This window comes from Felis catus, chromosome B3 (genome assembly GCF_018350175.1).
Source record: "Felis catus isolate Fca126 chromosome B3, F.catus_Fca126_mat1.0, whole genome shotgun sequence".
Taxonomy (NCBI): Eukaryota; Metazoa; Chordata; class Mammalia; order Carnivora; family Felidae; genus Felis; species Felis catus.
In genome coordinates, this window is record NC_058373.1 from 93,457,293 (window position 1) to 93,473,706 (window position 16,414).

General features: G+C 35.7%; 1 protein-coding gene and 1 pseudogene across 8 annotated transcripts in view; both read right to left on the reverse strand.

Moving 5' to 3' along the window:
• Positions 1–16,414, reverse strand: part of MIS18BP1 (MIS18 binding protein 1) — a 58,795-nt gene that overhangs the window by 11,770 nt on the left and 30,611 nt on the right. For all 8 annotated transcript variants that reach the window (XM_019832978.3, XM_019832976.3, XM_045059877.1 and 5 more), the window contains 5 exons: positions 14,079–14,166; positions 12,972–13,129; positions 12,191–12,342; positions 11,619–11,715; positions 8,483–9,350 (listed from right to left, as the gene is read on the reverse strand). In XM_019832978.3, coding sequence (XP_019688537.1) covers positions 8,483–9,350; positions 11,619–11,715; positions 12,191–12,342; positions 12,972–13,129; positions 14,079–14,166 — 1,363 coding nt within the window. The remainder of the gene's footprint in view (positions 1–8,482; positions 9,351–11,618; positions 11,716–12,190; positions 12,343–12,971; positions 13,130–14,078; positions 14,167–16,414) is intronic.
• LOC109500823 lies at positions 1,124–6,386 on the reverse strand (annotated as a pseudogene).

Below are 16,414 nucleotides of genomic sequence, written 5' to 3' on the forward strand. Positions count from 1 at the left end.
TATATACTCTAGGTTATAAATTCTTATTAAAAAGTGTTATTCTTGGGGCACCTGGATGGCTCAGTTGGTTAAGCGTCCAACTCAGTTTCAGCTCAGGTCATGGTCTCACAATTCATGGGATCAAGCCCCATGTAGAGCTCTATGCTGTCAGCTTAGGATCCTCTCACATCCTATCTGCCCTCCCCCACTAGTGCACACAGGCTCTCTCAAAACAAACTTTTTTTAAAAGTATTATTCTTGCTTTCACTCTATTATAATTTACAGAATGTGATGTTTTATATATAATTGAGGGAAATGAAAACTGAAAGAGAAAAAAACTGTTAGTCAATATAAGGTTGTCATCTAACTTAACAAATGAGTTACATTCTGAAGTTTATTTGTAAATATTTAGAAACTGGTACATGTATTTCTGCTCCCCTCCCTCCCAAATATATTTTACATATTGCAGTTAAGCTGGCAGTTCAGCCAGAAAAGATCTAATTAACCTATGCAGCGTTATTATGCTGGTAAATTTTTAAAATCAGCTCTCACTGAAATAGTCCTTATTTGTAGTGTTTGCCAATTTCCATATTGTAAATAACTATTGTGGCTGATTTCAAGCTACCAACATGATGTCTCTGAATGTGGAATAAGAAATGTATGATGGGACACAATTATACAGAATTTCCACCATACAGACACAAATGATGTGAAGAACTTAAGGCATATATAACAATAATAAAATTTAGTAAAATAATTAGGAAGTGATGAGTTAGGGTATTAATAAATTTACTTGTAAATCTGTGTGAATCTGACCTTGTGAATGGGTACCAGGTGACTACAGAATACCACTCATTCCATGTATAAAAGGAAGACAAATATTGTTAATGAATGCTCTACTCTTTTGCACATAATCATTCTACAGGTGTTCTAAAGTGGAGAACTAAAAGGATATGGAGGCTCAAGCTTCCATTTGTGTACATCATTGATTTGCAAGTGTAGAACTGCTAGGACTATTTTTCATGATAAAAATACTTAATGCGGGGCACCTGGGTGGCTCAGTTGGTTAAGCGTCCCACTTCGGCTCAGGTCATGACCTCACAGTTTGTGGGTTCGAGCCCCGCGTTGGACTCTGTGCTGACAGCTCAGAGCCTGGAGCCTGTTTCAGATTCTGTGTCTCCTTCTCTATCTGTCCCTCCCCTGTTCACACTCTGTCTCTGTCTCATGAATAAATAAGCATTAAGAAAATTAAAAAATAAAAATACTTAATGCATTTAATGAGAAATTAGTCTGTAATTAACACATCTCTAGTTTATCCTAGATAATTTTTAAAGGCAAATATAGTCATGTCACTCCAATTCTACTTAAAACTTGCTTTCATAGGTGACAGAGGAAGAAAAAAGCAACTTGCTTTTATAATTCCCTAGCATGAAAACCAAAGCATTTAATATGACTGTCATTGTTCTGGTCTCTCTAGTCTCATCCCGTACTGTTGTTCGTCCCTCATTTTCTGTACTCCACTTATTTTGGCCTTCTTTTAGGATTTCTAAATGTGTTTTCCTCCTATCCACTTTTACATATGCTGTTTTATTTCAAATGAACTTATCATGGAAATTTGGCTTAAATAATTCTTATTTGTCCTTCAGATCTTAGTTCAAGTATCTGCTTAAGCTAAGTCAGATGTCCCTGATCTATATTCTCCTAAACTTAAGAGTGATTATTTGCTAACTAGGTTATAAGCATGAAGAGTACAAAACTGGGCTGCAACTCAGTCATTGGAGTTTAGATCAGAAGTACAAGCAAGCAGGGCACCTGGGTGGTTCAGTCAAGGTTAAGTGTCCGACTCCAGCTCAGGTCATGATCTTGTGGTTCCTGAGTTTGAGCCCCACATCGGGCTCTGTGTGGACAGCTCGGAGCCTGGAGCCTGCTTCAGATTCTGTGTCTCTATCTCTGTCCCTCCCTTGCTCACACTTAGTCTCTCTCTCTCAAAACTAAATGAACATTAAAAAAAAAAGTACAAGCAAGCAAATAAGGCAGTAAAACAAGTAAACAGATTCGTAAAATCAGTCCCTTAAGATTTCAATTTAGTAGGTTTGCATTGGCAACACTTCACATTTTTCAGAAGTTCCTCAGGTGATTGTTCTGCTGTGCAGTCAGGATTAGAATTACTTTATGTTAAAAAAAGGAGCATTATATCCCAATTGAGTGGGTAGCAGGAATACGTGATGACAAAGAAAGGTTACAGGGAAGAGGTGACTGATATGTGAGGGAAAATTTGAAGGATGGATAAAATATAACAGTTGAAAATGAGGCAACAGTATTGACAAAGAAATGAAGATGAGGAGACAGGACATAAGGTTAGGGAATAGACAGTAGTTCATATTTATAGTATGGTAAATTTCAAAGGAACGGCTGCAGATTAGAGCTTTGAAAAAACTAGAGAGCCCAAACCCAAGCTTGCCATATCTAAATATTTTAGTAGTATGCAGTCTAGGCACCTTAACATATTTTTTTTTAAGTTAACATACAGTAAATGGTCTTTTTGCATATGGTTCTATGAATCTTAATGGATAAACAGATTTGTAGAGCCATGATCACAGTTAGGATACAGGACTGTTCCATTACACTGAAAAAAATTCCTAGTGCATCCTCTTTGTTGTTGTCCACCATTGTTGTCACCAGCAATTGCTGATCTCTTAGTTTTTTCTTTCCAGAATGTGATATAAATGGAATCATACAGTATGTAACCATTTGATCTGGCTTTTTTCACTTGGCATAATGCCTTTAAAATTCATTCAAGTTGTTACACACACCGATAGTTCTTACTTTTTATTACACAGTCGCCCATTTATTTAAGAGTGTACCATGGTTTGGGGCGCCTGGGTGGCGCAGTCGGTTAAGCGTCCGACTTCAGCCAGGTCACGATCTCGCGGTCCGGGAGTTCGAGCCCCGCGTCAGGCTCTGGGCTCATGGTTCAGAGCCTGGAGCCTGTTTCTGATTCTGTGTCTCCCTCTCTCTCTGCCCCTCCCCCGTTCATGCTCTCTCTCGGTCCCAAAAATAAATAAACGTTGAAAAAAAAAAAAAAAAAAGAGTGTACCATGGTTTATGTAGAAAGTTCCATGGAAACCAACAGAACTGAGCTCTATAAAACCACCATATAAAGTTGTTTGTGAACTTCTGTGCTCACACCACAAATTATGATATATTTTCATTTCTGTTCAGCATTTTTTTTTCTCTTGAGCCTTTGTCCTTTTTGACCCATGGATTATTCACAAATATGTTATTTAACTTTCAACTGCTTGGAAATGTTCCTTTGATTTTTCTTTTATTGATTTGTAGTTTAATTCAACTGTGATGAGAGAATACCCTCTGTATGACTTCAGTTATTTTAAATTTGTTAAGGTTTGTTTTGTGACCTAGTCAATGTTCTATCTGGTGCATGATCCATCTACCCTTGGGGAAAAAAAATGTATTTCTTTCCCTATTGTTGAATGGAATGTTACACAAATGTTGATTAGATAGTTGGTTGATGGTGGTGTTCAGTTCTTGTATCCTTGCTAGTTTTGTCTACTAGTCAACCATTACAAAAGAAAAGCATTGAAGTTTCCAACTATAAATGTAGTTTTAACTTTTCAGTTCAGTTGTTTCCTTTTAGTTATGTCAGATTTTGATTCATGTATTTTGAGGGTTCGGTGCATATACATTTAGGATTGCTCTCTTCCTGGTGAACTCACAGTTCTATCATTTTGTAATGTTCTTTATCCTTGATAATTTTCTTTGTACTGAAATCTTTGATAGGGTACAGCCACTCCAGCTATGAGTGTGCGTGGTATTTTTCTACCCTTCTACTTGTAACTTATCTATTCATATTTGAAGTGAGTTTCTTTTACATGGTAATAAAATGGAATGTTTTTAAATTCATTCCGACAATCTGTTTTTTAAATGGTGCATTTAGATCTCTAACATAATGTTTGGATTCAGGTCAACCATTTTATTTGCTTTCTGTTTTGTTTCCTATTTCTCTATTTCTTTTCTGTATTTTTTTTAAGTATTTTATCTATTGTATATAAAAAAATCTTTGTAGTTTTTAGTAGTTGCTCTAGTGATTACTACATACTTTTTTTTACTGCTTCAAGTGGAATGTAAAAATTTACCATCTTCTCCATTCTTCTTTATGTTATGTATTAAATTTACATATATTGAAAACCCCACCATACAATGTTAATATTTACTTTCAGCCATTAAAAATTTTAAAGAACTCAAGAGAACAATTTATTATATATCCAGATACCATTTCTCTTGCTATTCCTTCATACCTGATACTGACTGCCTCTTTCCTCTGTCCTCTCCTTTCTGTTATTGAGCCTATCTAGTAAGTTTTATATTTTGATTATCCTATTTTTCCAGTTCTAAAATTTCCATTTGATCCTTCTTTTTATCTTCTATTTCTCTCTGAGATTTTCTAAATTTCTGTTCTTTTCAAGAATGTATGCTCTTGGTTTCTGGAGTTTTCTTTTTTCTTTTTTTTTGACTAGAGAAGTCTGTGTCTTTATTGGCTAAACAGGCTACTTGGGAGAGATGAAACAGGAGGAGTAGGTGGCCCAGATGCTGGGCCTGTCCTGCTTCAAAGGCTTGTAGGTGGTGAAGAACTTGCCCAGGTAGTGGTCAATCACCTTGGGCTTAATTTCCACCTGGTTGAAGGTCTTGGCATTGTAGACAGCCACCACACTGCCCACCACCTTGGGCAGGACGATCATGTTCCACAGGTGCTTAACCACCTCGGACTTCTCCATGGGGAGAGCATCATTCTGAGGCTTCCTCTGCAAACTTCCGTTCAGCTGCCACCACTGCACAGCCCCATACAGCTGCATCAACGGCTTGTAAGACGCGTCCAGCAGCTGGTCTAGATCCACACCGTGGTATGAAAACTTATGGGAAGGTGCGCTTCTTCTTCTGCTCTACTTCTGCCATCTTGTCAGCCTTTTTTTCTGAAGCAATTTTATATACCTGCTTCAGAATCTTGTCAGATAACTTCAACATCTGTGTCATCCTAGCAATGGCATCTGTTCTTTTTTTTCCTATGAGAGTTAAAAATTTTCCTGGTTCTTCATATACTGACTAATTTTGGATTATTTCCTAGGCATTTAAAAATACTGTAAAACTCTGGGTCATGTTTATATCCTATGGAGAATGTTAATATTTTTGTTTTAGCAGGCAATCAACCTGGTTGTAACCTGAACTATAAATTCTAGTCAGTCTTTTGTGGTTGCAGTTTCAGTATCAGTTCCATTTTTAAAGTTTTGCAGTGATACTAAAATATTCTATGTAGGAGACACTGAGTGGCTGGCTTGGAAACTGGGGGCCAGTCTACCTCTTAGTTCAGTTGTCAGTCTTGGGTATGCTGTTTAGGATCAAATCCTTAAATGCTCAACTCAGGAGTGAGATCTAAAATTCATAAACAACTTTATAGAAGGTTGTTTTCCCTAGATCTTCCCTTTGCAACTTTTAGTTCCCCAGGATTCCTGTTTTTGGTTCTTTGGCAGGAAGCTAGGGCTTTAGTTACCCAACTCTGGAGTACATATCACACAACTGCATCTTTCTGCAGTGTCAAGCACAAAAGACAGAAAAAGAAACATGTAACACAAGCTGCCCTACACTTTCTGAGTCCTATATTCCAGAAGAGAAGGTTTCCTACTTTCAGAGTTTTAGGTGCATATGGGCTCCATATGCTGCTGTGATTTTTACCCCTGCAGGACTGTATGCAGACTGGGCCATAAGAGAAAGGAGAAAAGAAAAAGAGAACTGGGGATTTCTTTCACTGTTTCTGAGTGTTAGTAGTCCCCTTCCCTCTTCCTCAAGCCAAAAATATAAGGCTTTTCTTTGAACTCTCTTAGTCATGCCTCAGCAACAACTTCTAATTTTTAAGTGGCCTTAATCTAGGTTAAGGAACACCAGAGGAAAACTGGAAATCTGCCCCCACTTCAGTGTTACTTAAAATTCTAGTCTTTCTGGGAATGCCTGGGTGGCTCAGTCATATTCCTGATTTCCTCATTTTACTGGGAACTGGAATCTTTGCAGTTCAGGTATTAAAATAATCTTCTTAGATGATATGGATATACAGTAAAGGTTGAGAACCTTTACTATAACGAAACAACAGGAGAGATAGCTGGAAAGATAATTAAGGTAAAGTATGATATGCTGTCAATTTAAGGCAGAATGATCTCCATATAATTTGAAAATGAGTAAGAATGCAGTGAAGGTTTCTGATGTTAGAATCACAACTATACATTAAAACTAACCTGGGGGCGCCTGGGTGGCTCGGTTAAGCGTCTGACTTTGGCTCAGGTCATGGTCTCGCGGTCCGTGGGTTCGAGCCCCGTGTCAGGCTCTGTGCTGACAGCTAGGAGCCTGGAGCCTGTTTCAGATTCTGTGTTTCCCTCTCTCTCTGACTCTCCCCCATTCATGCTCTGTCTCTCTCTGTCTCAAAAATAAATAAACATTAAAAATAAAACACAAAAACTAATCTGGAGAGGGGCGCCTGGGTGGCTCAGTCCGTTAAGCATCTGACTTCAGCTCAGGTCATGATCTCACAGTCTGTGAGTTCGAGCCCCACATCGAGCTCTGTGCTGACAGCTCAGAGCCTGGAGAGTGCTCCAGATTCTGTGTCTCCCTCTCTCTCTGCCTCTCCCCAACTCATGCTCTCTCTCTCAAAAATAAATAAAACTTGAAAAAAAATTTAAAGAAACACGAATCTGAAGATATATAAAACAGATCACCAGATGAAAACAACAAAGTACAAATACAAGGCTACTTCCATTAAAGTAGGCAGGCATTAAAAGTCTGAAAAAAAGTAGTGTCAAGAAAGGGTACAGATGGAATGGTCCTGTGGGAAAATCTATAGTTCCTTGGGAACTAATTAGATTTTTTAATTTTTACTTTTCATTTTATTTATTATTTTTTATTTTTTTACAAAGTTAGACACGAATAGAAAACACTGGGAAGGGATAACCCCCTCATCCCCAGGAGTGGGCCAGGGGGACAGAGGCTACCTGAGGTATCAATAATGATCAAGGAGTTAAACCTAGTTGACTGAAAGAATTCCATTTTCAGAATCAGGAATGTCAGACAAAGTAGATAGGCAGGGAAAAAATGTTTAGTTTTTGACATATTAAGTGAGAATCTCTGTAAATGAGATTTATAGAGAGATGTCCAACAGGCAAAGGGAAATAAAAATCTAAATATAAGAATTTAGAACTAGAGATACAGATTTGGGAATCCCTGTCCAAAGAGTAAAGTTAGAACTATAGAAGGAAAAGACCACTGAAGACTACATTATAATAGGAAGAAAGCATCCAAAAACAAGAACTATGGAGAAGAAGGAAAATTATCTTAACTACCTGAAAATAAGACAGAGAAGGAACACTTAAGAAATTAAAAAAGGAGCGTAGTGGCACAGAGATGCCTGAGGAATAGTGTTTCAAGAAGGTAGATCTGAAAATAAATTCCAAATATAAGGTTAGGGAGTACTCAAGCAAGTGAATCACTGAATGTAGTATGTTTCTATGCTCTTCACTCTGATCAATCACATCTTCCTTTCTACTAGATCATTTCCATCAACATACCACCATACTCTGGCATGAGTCCTCTTACAAACAAGCAATCAAACATATGTCTTCCCTTATCTTCACATTCTTCTATTACCTATTTTGTTGTCCCCTATCACTGCCAATTTCTTGTGTTGTCCACCTAGGTTGTTTTTACTCTTTCACTCTTCATTGCTCAGCTATGTTTTAGCTTCCAGTCCTACTGCACTACTCAAACTGCTTGTCAAGGCTATGCAGCCAAATCCAATTCTTGTCATACTTGGTTTATTACTAGCACTAACCATGAAACCTTGGATGGATCACCTAATTTTTGAGGCTATTTCTATTCTATAAATGCAGGGAAAAGAGCATCTTAAATAATCTGCAGGTCTGAATTCAGCTTTAAGGTTTTAAAACAGAAAAAATAACAATAAAATATTTCTTAAAATATGAAGATCTGGGAGAGCAGCATTTGTCTATGTTAAAATATTTTCCACACCCTGAGGTATAAGTGGCAAATAAATCATACTGTATACAGTGTACATGGGATCACTTTATATACATTTCATGGGGAAATGATCACCACAATCAAGATAAATGACACATCCATCCCCCACACAGTTACCCTTTTCTTGAGGGGGAGGGTAGTTGTCTTGAAATATTAAATGGAAAGAAAAGAAGGTTAACTTTTCCTTTGCTCATATGCAAGTTGTAGAGATGGCCACAAAGTACCTAGTTAGAAGTTTTATCTGTATTCTCCCTATATTCTTTGTATAAATTGTTATTTCTCTCCATGTGTTTTTGGATATTTTCCATTTTAATGATTAGAGGTCACTAAATCAGCCCTTTATTGGAATTTTTAGGTCTTCAACTGTTGTGTGGCCACTCTAGATATTTCAGAGTCAAATCTAACTACTTACCAATGAAGTTTCTGTAATTCCTTCTCATTCCATTCCTCATCCTGAATTAAACCAGGAAAACATTCAAAGGGATGCCTGTTTGTCTCATCAGATCTGATCGCCTCAATAACTGGAAACTCATTCCTAATACCAGACTTCTGAAGATTTTCTTTAGCAGAACATCTAGCTTTCTTTTGTTTGATATAAAATTCACTTTCACTTTCTTCAGTTTCAGATTCAGAAATCACTGGGATTTTCCTTGTGGTGTTTCTTGTGCTTTTCCTCAGGTGAATCACTGTTTCTTCAGCATTTCTTGCTGTATTTTTCTTAGCAACTGCAGCTTTCCTTCTAATTCCCTTTTCTGTTTCACTCTCTTCACTAGACAAATCTGATGAGGACTGCTGCTTGTAAAATGACATAGACACATTTTTTATTTTCTTCGATTTTGGTAACAACCTTGCATTTTTCTTAAAGTCAGAGGTGACCATTCGTTCTTTTTTAGGCCTAGATATTTTGATTTTCTGGTTGACAGTGAGTAAATCACATTCACTGCAGTCTTCCTTGTTTTTACTTTCATGGCCCTCACTAAACTCAAATGCATTTTTGAAGGTTTTTGTGGGCTTACTGATCAAACTGGTAGTTTCATTTAAGTCTGATTTACTTTCTTTTTGATGCTTTGGCACTGCAAAATCTGTAACTGCTTTAATGGTGCTATAAGAGAGATTATACTTCATGCATTTTTGTTCTATCACTTTTTTAGATTTAAGTGGTGTCATTAAAATATAAGCTTTCTTCGGATTAAGAGCCATACATTTTCTTTCTTCGTCCAAGAAAAACGGTTGCCTTAAGGTCAGAATGTCAATGGATACATTCGATTCTTCAGTTCTCTCTTTAATTTCATAAGACAAAACCAAAGATCAAAATCTCAAATTAGCTACAAACAAAGCACAGAATTTTTTTTTCTAAAATAAAATATATATATTTTTTCTCCATAAACTCCATTGTACACACTACTGCCATTATTAGTTTTTCAGAAGCACCGGTTGATTCAGACTACTGCCCCTTCAATTGTAAACATATTTTTTATACCAACCGGTCCTTGACTTCTTAAAGTCTACTTAGTGTACATATAAGCTCCTCTGTCTGGCCTTCAATGTAGTTCTAATCTCTCACTGTACTCAAATGTGAACCAAATTCTATGTCTACTACACCACGGTTTTCCTGATTCTCAACTTTTCACTAATATCATTCTACATGGAAAGTTTTCTTCACTCAAAAACCAAATCACTACCTGCTTCAATTCCATTCTATAACCCACCTAATCCACAAACTTTATCCTGATTCTCTCAATTGAATGAAAACTCTCCTTCAAATTTCCAGAATACTTTTAAATAATGCCATGTTTGACAATGTGCCTTGCATTATACTTAACAAATTTGTCTTTGAAGTAGACTGAAAAAAAAAATCCTTAATGGTATGAATTTTGTTTTTGCTTTTGGAATCTTTTTTTCTTTTTTCTTTCTTTTTTTTTTTTTTGGCAGTTAGTACAGAGTCTTTCACATGTACAGTAAATGATAAATCAGTATTTGTTAAATCTTATTTAGGTGACATTAAGAAAACCAGTAAGGTTGCAAAACCTTACTAGGTATGTAATATACGGAATGGAAGCTATCCTAATTAGGGGAATATGGAACTCGATAGGTATGGCCCTATTCTCATCCCCAGTGGTGGCCGTGGAAAGACATTTCTGCTGATTCACCCAAACTCCATGAAGTATCATGGATAACAAGCAAACCAGAAATTGAGAATCTTTATTATACTGTGTCACTAAAGAAAGCAAATTAAAATGAGAGAAATTCTCTAATTTGAAACTTAAGAAACCAGAAGCCAAACTAATTTAATTTCTAATTGTAAATTATCCAATTATAATTATAAATATATACAAATTATAAATTGTCACAGCAACCATCCTAGTTAAATACTTCAATGACCTACACATGTTACGTACCACTTTACAAGATGAATGATAAAATTAAAGACTGATGAGTAATGTTGAATGCGGGGGAGAAAAGAAGCCACTAAATTATAATTCATGGAAAAGTGGTACTGATAAAAGGTAATCAAAGTTTCTATAAGATTTCTCAATGGAATTATCTATCTTTGTGAAGGAAGTGTTTTCTTTTAATTCCTCATATAAATCTGACTCAAATGTTTAACGGGAAATTTGAAAATTTTGAAATTTCTAATTTTGAACAAATCACTTTTAAAATATTTTTATTCATTTTATTAAATAATTTGAATGAAGATTCAAGCTATTCTGGATACTTTAATCTAAGTTACATGATCCTGATAGTCTAAACAGTATTGCCTTCCTCTCTACTTCTTTTAAACACTTATAAATGTTCTTCACTTTCACTACTCTCCACTTATAAGAAGAAATACAAAAAAATGCTACTAAGCTGATGGATTTAACTCAATATGAAATTTCAAACTTGCTAATGTGTCAAGAAAAGGTTCTTTAAATCTGTCATATAGGATTTCAATGAAATCATACTGGAAATCCACACTCACACATAGCTAAACTATGGCATTAATTTCATAAAAAGATTCATAGCCTTTAAACATTCCAAAAAGCATATTTAAAATGATATACAATTCTGTTTTTAACAAAAAGATTAGGGAAGCCTGGCTGGCTCAGTTGGTAGAGCATGTGAGTCTTGATCTTGGGGTCATGAGTTTAATCCCATGTTGGACATACAGTTTAAATAATTAAATAGATAAATAAATAAATAATAAAAATTTTTTAGTGCCAAGATTAAGGGAGGCACACCTACAAGTAAATACGTATGGTATGTAATGTAATGGATTTTTTTACTAATGTAATGGATTTTACAGCAAATCATGCTGTATAGAAAAGCAAAGCCCTATTGTACATCTGAAACTAATAACACTATGTTAATTATGCTTTAAAGAAAGAAAAAGTAATTCTAAAAAAAAAAACCAACAAAACAATAAAAAATCCCCAGACATTTATAATGACTGTAATACTTAGTTTGCCATTTTTAGATTTGGAAATTTAAGACATCACTTTTATTATATTAAAAACATTTCAAATAAGAGCTGTATGCTTATTATAAAACCAATAAAGATATATCACCTTGCTTCTGACTTTTAATTATCCTTTCATTTGTTCTTTCACAATTTTCAAGTTTCTTTGAAGACAACTTTTTGTATGCTTTCTTTCCAATTATTTCCTTCAAAACAAAAAGTTAGCTTTTTAACAACTACTATCTATAAACATGACCTCAAGCATTTTCACAGTATGTATCAAGCATACAAGTATCTAGGTACTTGCCGTTCTACAAATTTCATTAGTGGAGGTATTTAGAAACTCATTTGCCAGAGCCTGAGCTTTGGAAGAACCATGTGGGCATCCACTATCTTAGATATTTCTTTTATAAATTTAATACATGTGATTTGTTAGGTGCAAACACACACACACACTTTAACCCTAACTCTAAGAGCTAACCTTTCTGTTATTACTGATTACAGTTTCCCAATGAGACACTGAGAAAATAAATATCAAGCAAGACATTGCCAAACTGATTGTTAAGCTGATACTTAACAAACAGATACTTAACAAACAAAATGATTTCTGATTTGGTCCCGAAACTTTTTAGTAGCATCACACCATCACTCTTCGTATCATAGGGTATAGTAAAAGTTTACCTGATTAGTTAAGTCATTTTCTCCTCCATTTTGACAAGTATTATGCATTTGGTCATCTGAGAGCCTTAATCGTGGTTTATTTTGGCAATTATCATGGCACACGTTTAATTCTGGGGCTGCTGGCAACCTCCTGCGCTTACCATTTTTCAGTTCTATGAGTACAAAGATGGAGATTTCAATAAATTATTATATATAAGCTGCCTTTCCATATTAAAGAATTCACTTTCAAAAATATTATCTAGCAAGGGCTGTAGGTTAATGTTCATACTTTTTCCAGCAGGGAGGGTGCGATGGGATGTTAGTCAGATTATAGTTTTGGCAAAGAGTGAACACAAAAAAGTTCTGCCAGCTACCTTTATAGTAGTGGACATTCAAAAAAAAAAGAAAAAAAGAAAAATCCAGGCGCCTGGGGTGGGCTCAGTTGGTTGAGCGTTCAACTCTTGATTTCAGCTCAGGTCATGATCTCATGGTTTGTGGGACCGAGACCTGTGTTGGGCTTTGTGCTGAGCGTGGAACCTGCTTACGATTTTCTCTCTTCCTCACTCTGCCCCTCTCCCCAGTTTAGGCACATGTGCTCTCTCCTTCTCTTTAAAAAAAAAAAAAAAAAAAAAAAAAAAGCTGAATGCTGACTATGAGCAGACTGCACTACAGTTTTTTCAGTATTAAAAATAATTTCAAGGCAGTACAAGTCAAAAACTGAATACAATATAAACTATAAACAGATAAATATGGAGCTCATGTAAGAATTTGCCACTATATCAGCAGAGAAGAAGAGACATACCCAAATGACAACAATCAATGTCATAAGTGGTGCTGGCTCTTTGCAGAACATCTGTTTGGTTTTCTCTTGCATTATTTTTCGCTGATTTTTGTACGTCAGGGATAAATTTTCCAGTTTTCTGTTTTTGTCTGGCCTTTCTCTCTTTCTTTTCACAAGCCCTAAAACACAAGTGTAATATTTTTCCTTTAATTTTTATCTCAAAAAACTAAAACAAAAAAAATAAATTTAAATAAAGTCCCTCAGATAAAGTTCTATGCGCCCAGCAAAGATTACCTTTAATCTTACATTATTTAAGTCTTCATGATTCTACCCTTTCTCCCACAAAGAACTTAAGTATAAGGTCTTAAGTCAAAAGAATCAAATAAAACCCAAGTGCTTCCTACTCTATGCACTCTTACATCTCCACTTAAGCTAATCCTGTAAAAAAATTACAGGACAAATCCTGCCATTACCTATTTTTGGAAATAAATTTTATTTATTTCACCACATTCATTCAACTACTGTCTACGGCTGCTCTTCTGCTACAAAGGCAGAGTTGAACAGTTGCAATAGAGGCAGCATGCCCATAAAAACACTTCCTATCTGGCTCTTTACAGGAAAAAACTGTCCCCCCCATTCTAAGTTATTATATTGTACTATGATTAATTAACTTGTATCACAGTATCCCCTATGAGTTCCTTAAGGGCAAGAATTAATCAAATTTTCTTTGCTTTCCCTGTGCCAATACAGTGTGTGCTAAACAACTGATACTAACTTCTGAAAGAAAAAGGACCAAGAACTTTACACTCATGTTTAATAGATACACCCTCTCAAAGGGTGGGTGAATGAGGATGCTTCCTGAAATGTCAACACTGTTATTTTCCTTTTACATTTATTTCATATGACAGAAATTCTAGTAAACTATTACTTTCTAAAAATCCAAGATCAAGAGAACTACTTCAAAACTGTCATTTGCAGAAAAAAAAAAAAAGAAAACCAATTTACATTGGTTACATGAAAAGATACATTTGTAAAACCTCCAATTTTATACCCCAAATGGGCACATTTTATCAAATGCAAATTATACCTCAATAAAATTAGTTTTTAAAAAGTTAAGGAGTACTTTACCTTAATTGTTCTAGAAAATTATCAATATGCTCTTTCCACTTTTCTGGAAAGCCAAACATAAACTTCCTTATGAGATAATTTGGATATCCTATTCAACAAAAAACAAACAAAAAATTACCTAAAAGCCAAAAATTTTAAAGACATGTAATTGGTTCACTAAGTCATTAAAAGCATATATACTTATTGCTAACTGTGCGCCAGGCACAGCCACAAATACTAAGGATTCATCAGTCAACAAAATGAAACAAAAATCCCTACCTTCATGGAACCTGCCTTTTCATGTCAAACAGAAAGCAAACCAATAAACATACATTTTTTTTGTTAGATGGTCATCAATGCTATGGAGAAAACTTATGCACTTAATGGGTCAAGGAGTATTAGTGTATTTATGCTGAGGGAGGAAAGGGAAGCAGATTGCACTTTTAAAAGACAGAGAGGTTCTTACTGAAATAGTATCATTTGAGTAAAGCTCTGAAGGACATGAGGTAGTGAGTTTAATATGGGATTAAAACACTGGAAGCAAAAGGGACAAAGCAAAAGGCTATGGTAAGTGTGTGCCTGGCCTGTCTGTAAAAATTAGTGCAGATGGAGCAGAGTGAAGAAAGGCTAGTACTAGGAGGCTCTTCAGAAGGGAATAGGAACCGTGGAGGAACATGAAAGATTATAAGGCCTTGTGGTTACTTCATGACCTAGTCTTTGACTTTGGGTGAAATGGGAAGCTATATAAAGATTGTGAGCAGAGGAGCCACAGGATCTGACTCACTTTAACAGGACTGTATTAGCTGCTATTTTGAGAAGTCTGTGGAAGTAAAAGTGAAGAAATAACGAGACCAGTTAGGATTTTGTAATCATTCAGACAAAAGATAAGGGAGATGTATATACCATAGAGGTCAGCAGAGGCCTGGGTTCTGGATATATTTTTGGAGATAATGCCAATAGGATGTACCTACCCACTAGATGTGGGTGTGAGAGAAACAGGATTTAAGATGTCTCTAAGGATTCTGGCTAGCCACTGGAAACAAAGAAAGGGGGAAGACCATTAAACAGATTTCAGGGAGATCAGGTTTTAGACACATGAAGTTTGAGATGCCTGTAGATATCCTAGTGGAGATGTCAAATGGGCAGATGGAAAATGAGTTGGGTGGCTTGAGGAGTATTTTTGGTAAGAGACATAAATTTGGCATTTGTGATCATATAGATGAAATTTAAAGCCTAAAAGAAATCAACACAGCACTGAGTGTGGAAAGAGCTTTAGTCTATCCTATTATTCAGAGGCAAAGAAGAAAGAGCAAAATAAGCAAATAAACTAAGAAGGAACAGGAAGTGAGGTGGCATGAAAATTGGAATATGGTGTTCCAGAAGGCAAATAAGGAATTAAAAGGGGGTAAGTGTGATTAAGTGCAGTAAACATATATTGGATTTAACAATGTGGGGGCCACTGGTAACTGTGATAAGGGCTGTTTGGTAAAGATTTGGGGTTTAAGGCATGATTAAAGAGAATTTTTTAAAAGTGGGAAAGAATTCAAGGAATTAGATATAACAAATCTTCTGAGTTGTTTTGCTGTAAATAAGAGCAAACAGTGGCTGAAATAAGTGGAGTTAAAAGAATTTTTTTTGTTTGTTTTTGTTTTGACAGGAGAAGGGAGAATTACTAGAGCGATATCCTTGAGTAAGAGAAAAAATAAGAAATAGAGTACAAATGGAGAGGCTGCCAAAGACAGAACATGAACAGTTCATTCATAACAAAAACAGATATAGATGCAAGCAGGTCAGTTAGGTGATGGTGAAGTTCTCTTCTGATTGTTTCTATTGCTAAGGTGCTCCCCTCCCTGCCACCTGCCCTGTGAGTGGGAGAAAGGAGGTATTGAAAATTTGTAAAAATATGCAGTAGTCACTAAGGAGGATGGGAGAGTGAATGCATTAGGTAAATGTGGTAGGACACCAAATGGCACTAAGAGACCACAATTTTTGCTGGTAATCACCATCTTAAAGTAGAATGCTCAGGTGTGTTTTTCTTCAGCCACATTACGGTGTTCAAGGCATAGACAGAAAATTAGATTATACCAGGAATGGGGTTGTACTGGGCAGGTTCAATAAACTAGTTAAATTATAGCCTTATAATATCTCACAGGAACTTTTTAAAATCACTAGACTGACTCAAACTGTCAATAAGGGTGATTAAATCAGGGAAAAATGACCAACACATATAATAGTTTTACATAATGTGGTCAATTCTGTTTTAAAACTTAGTTTTGACTGATTCATCATTTTAAAACACCTAATTAAGAGTAAAAACATATATATCAGTTAGAAATATGGTTAACTGCTTCACTGAA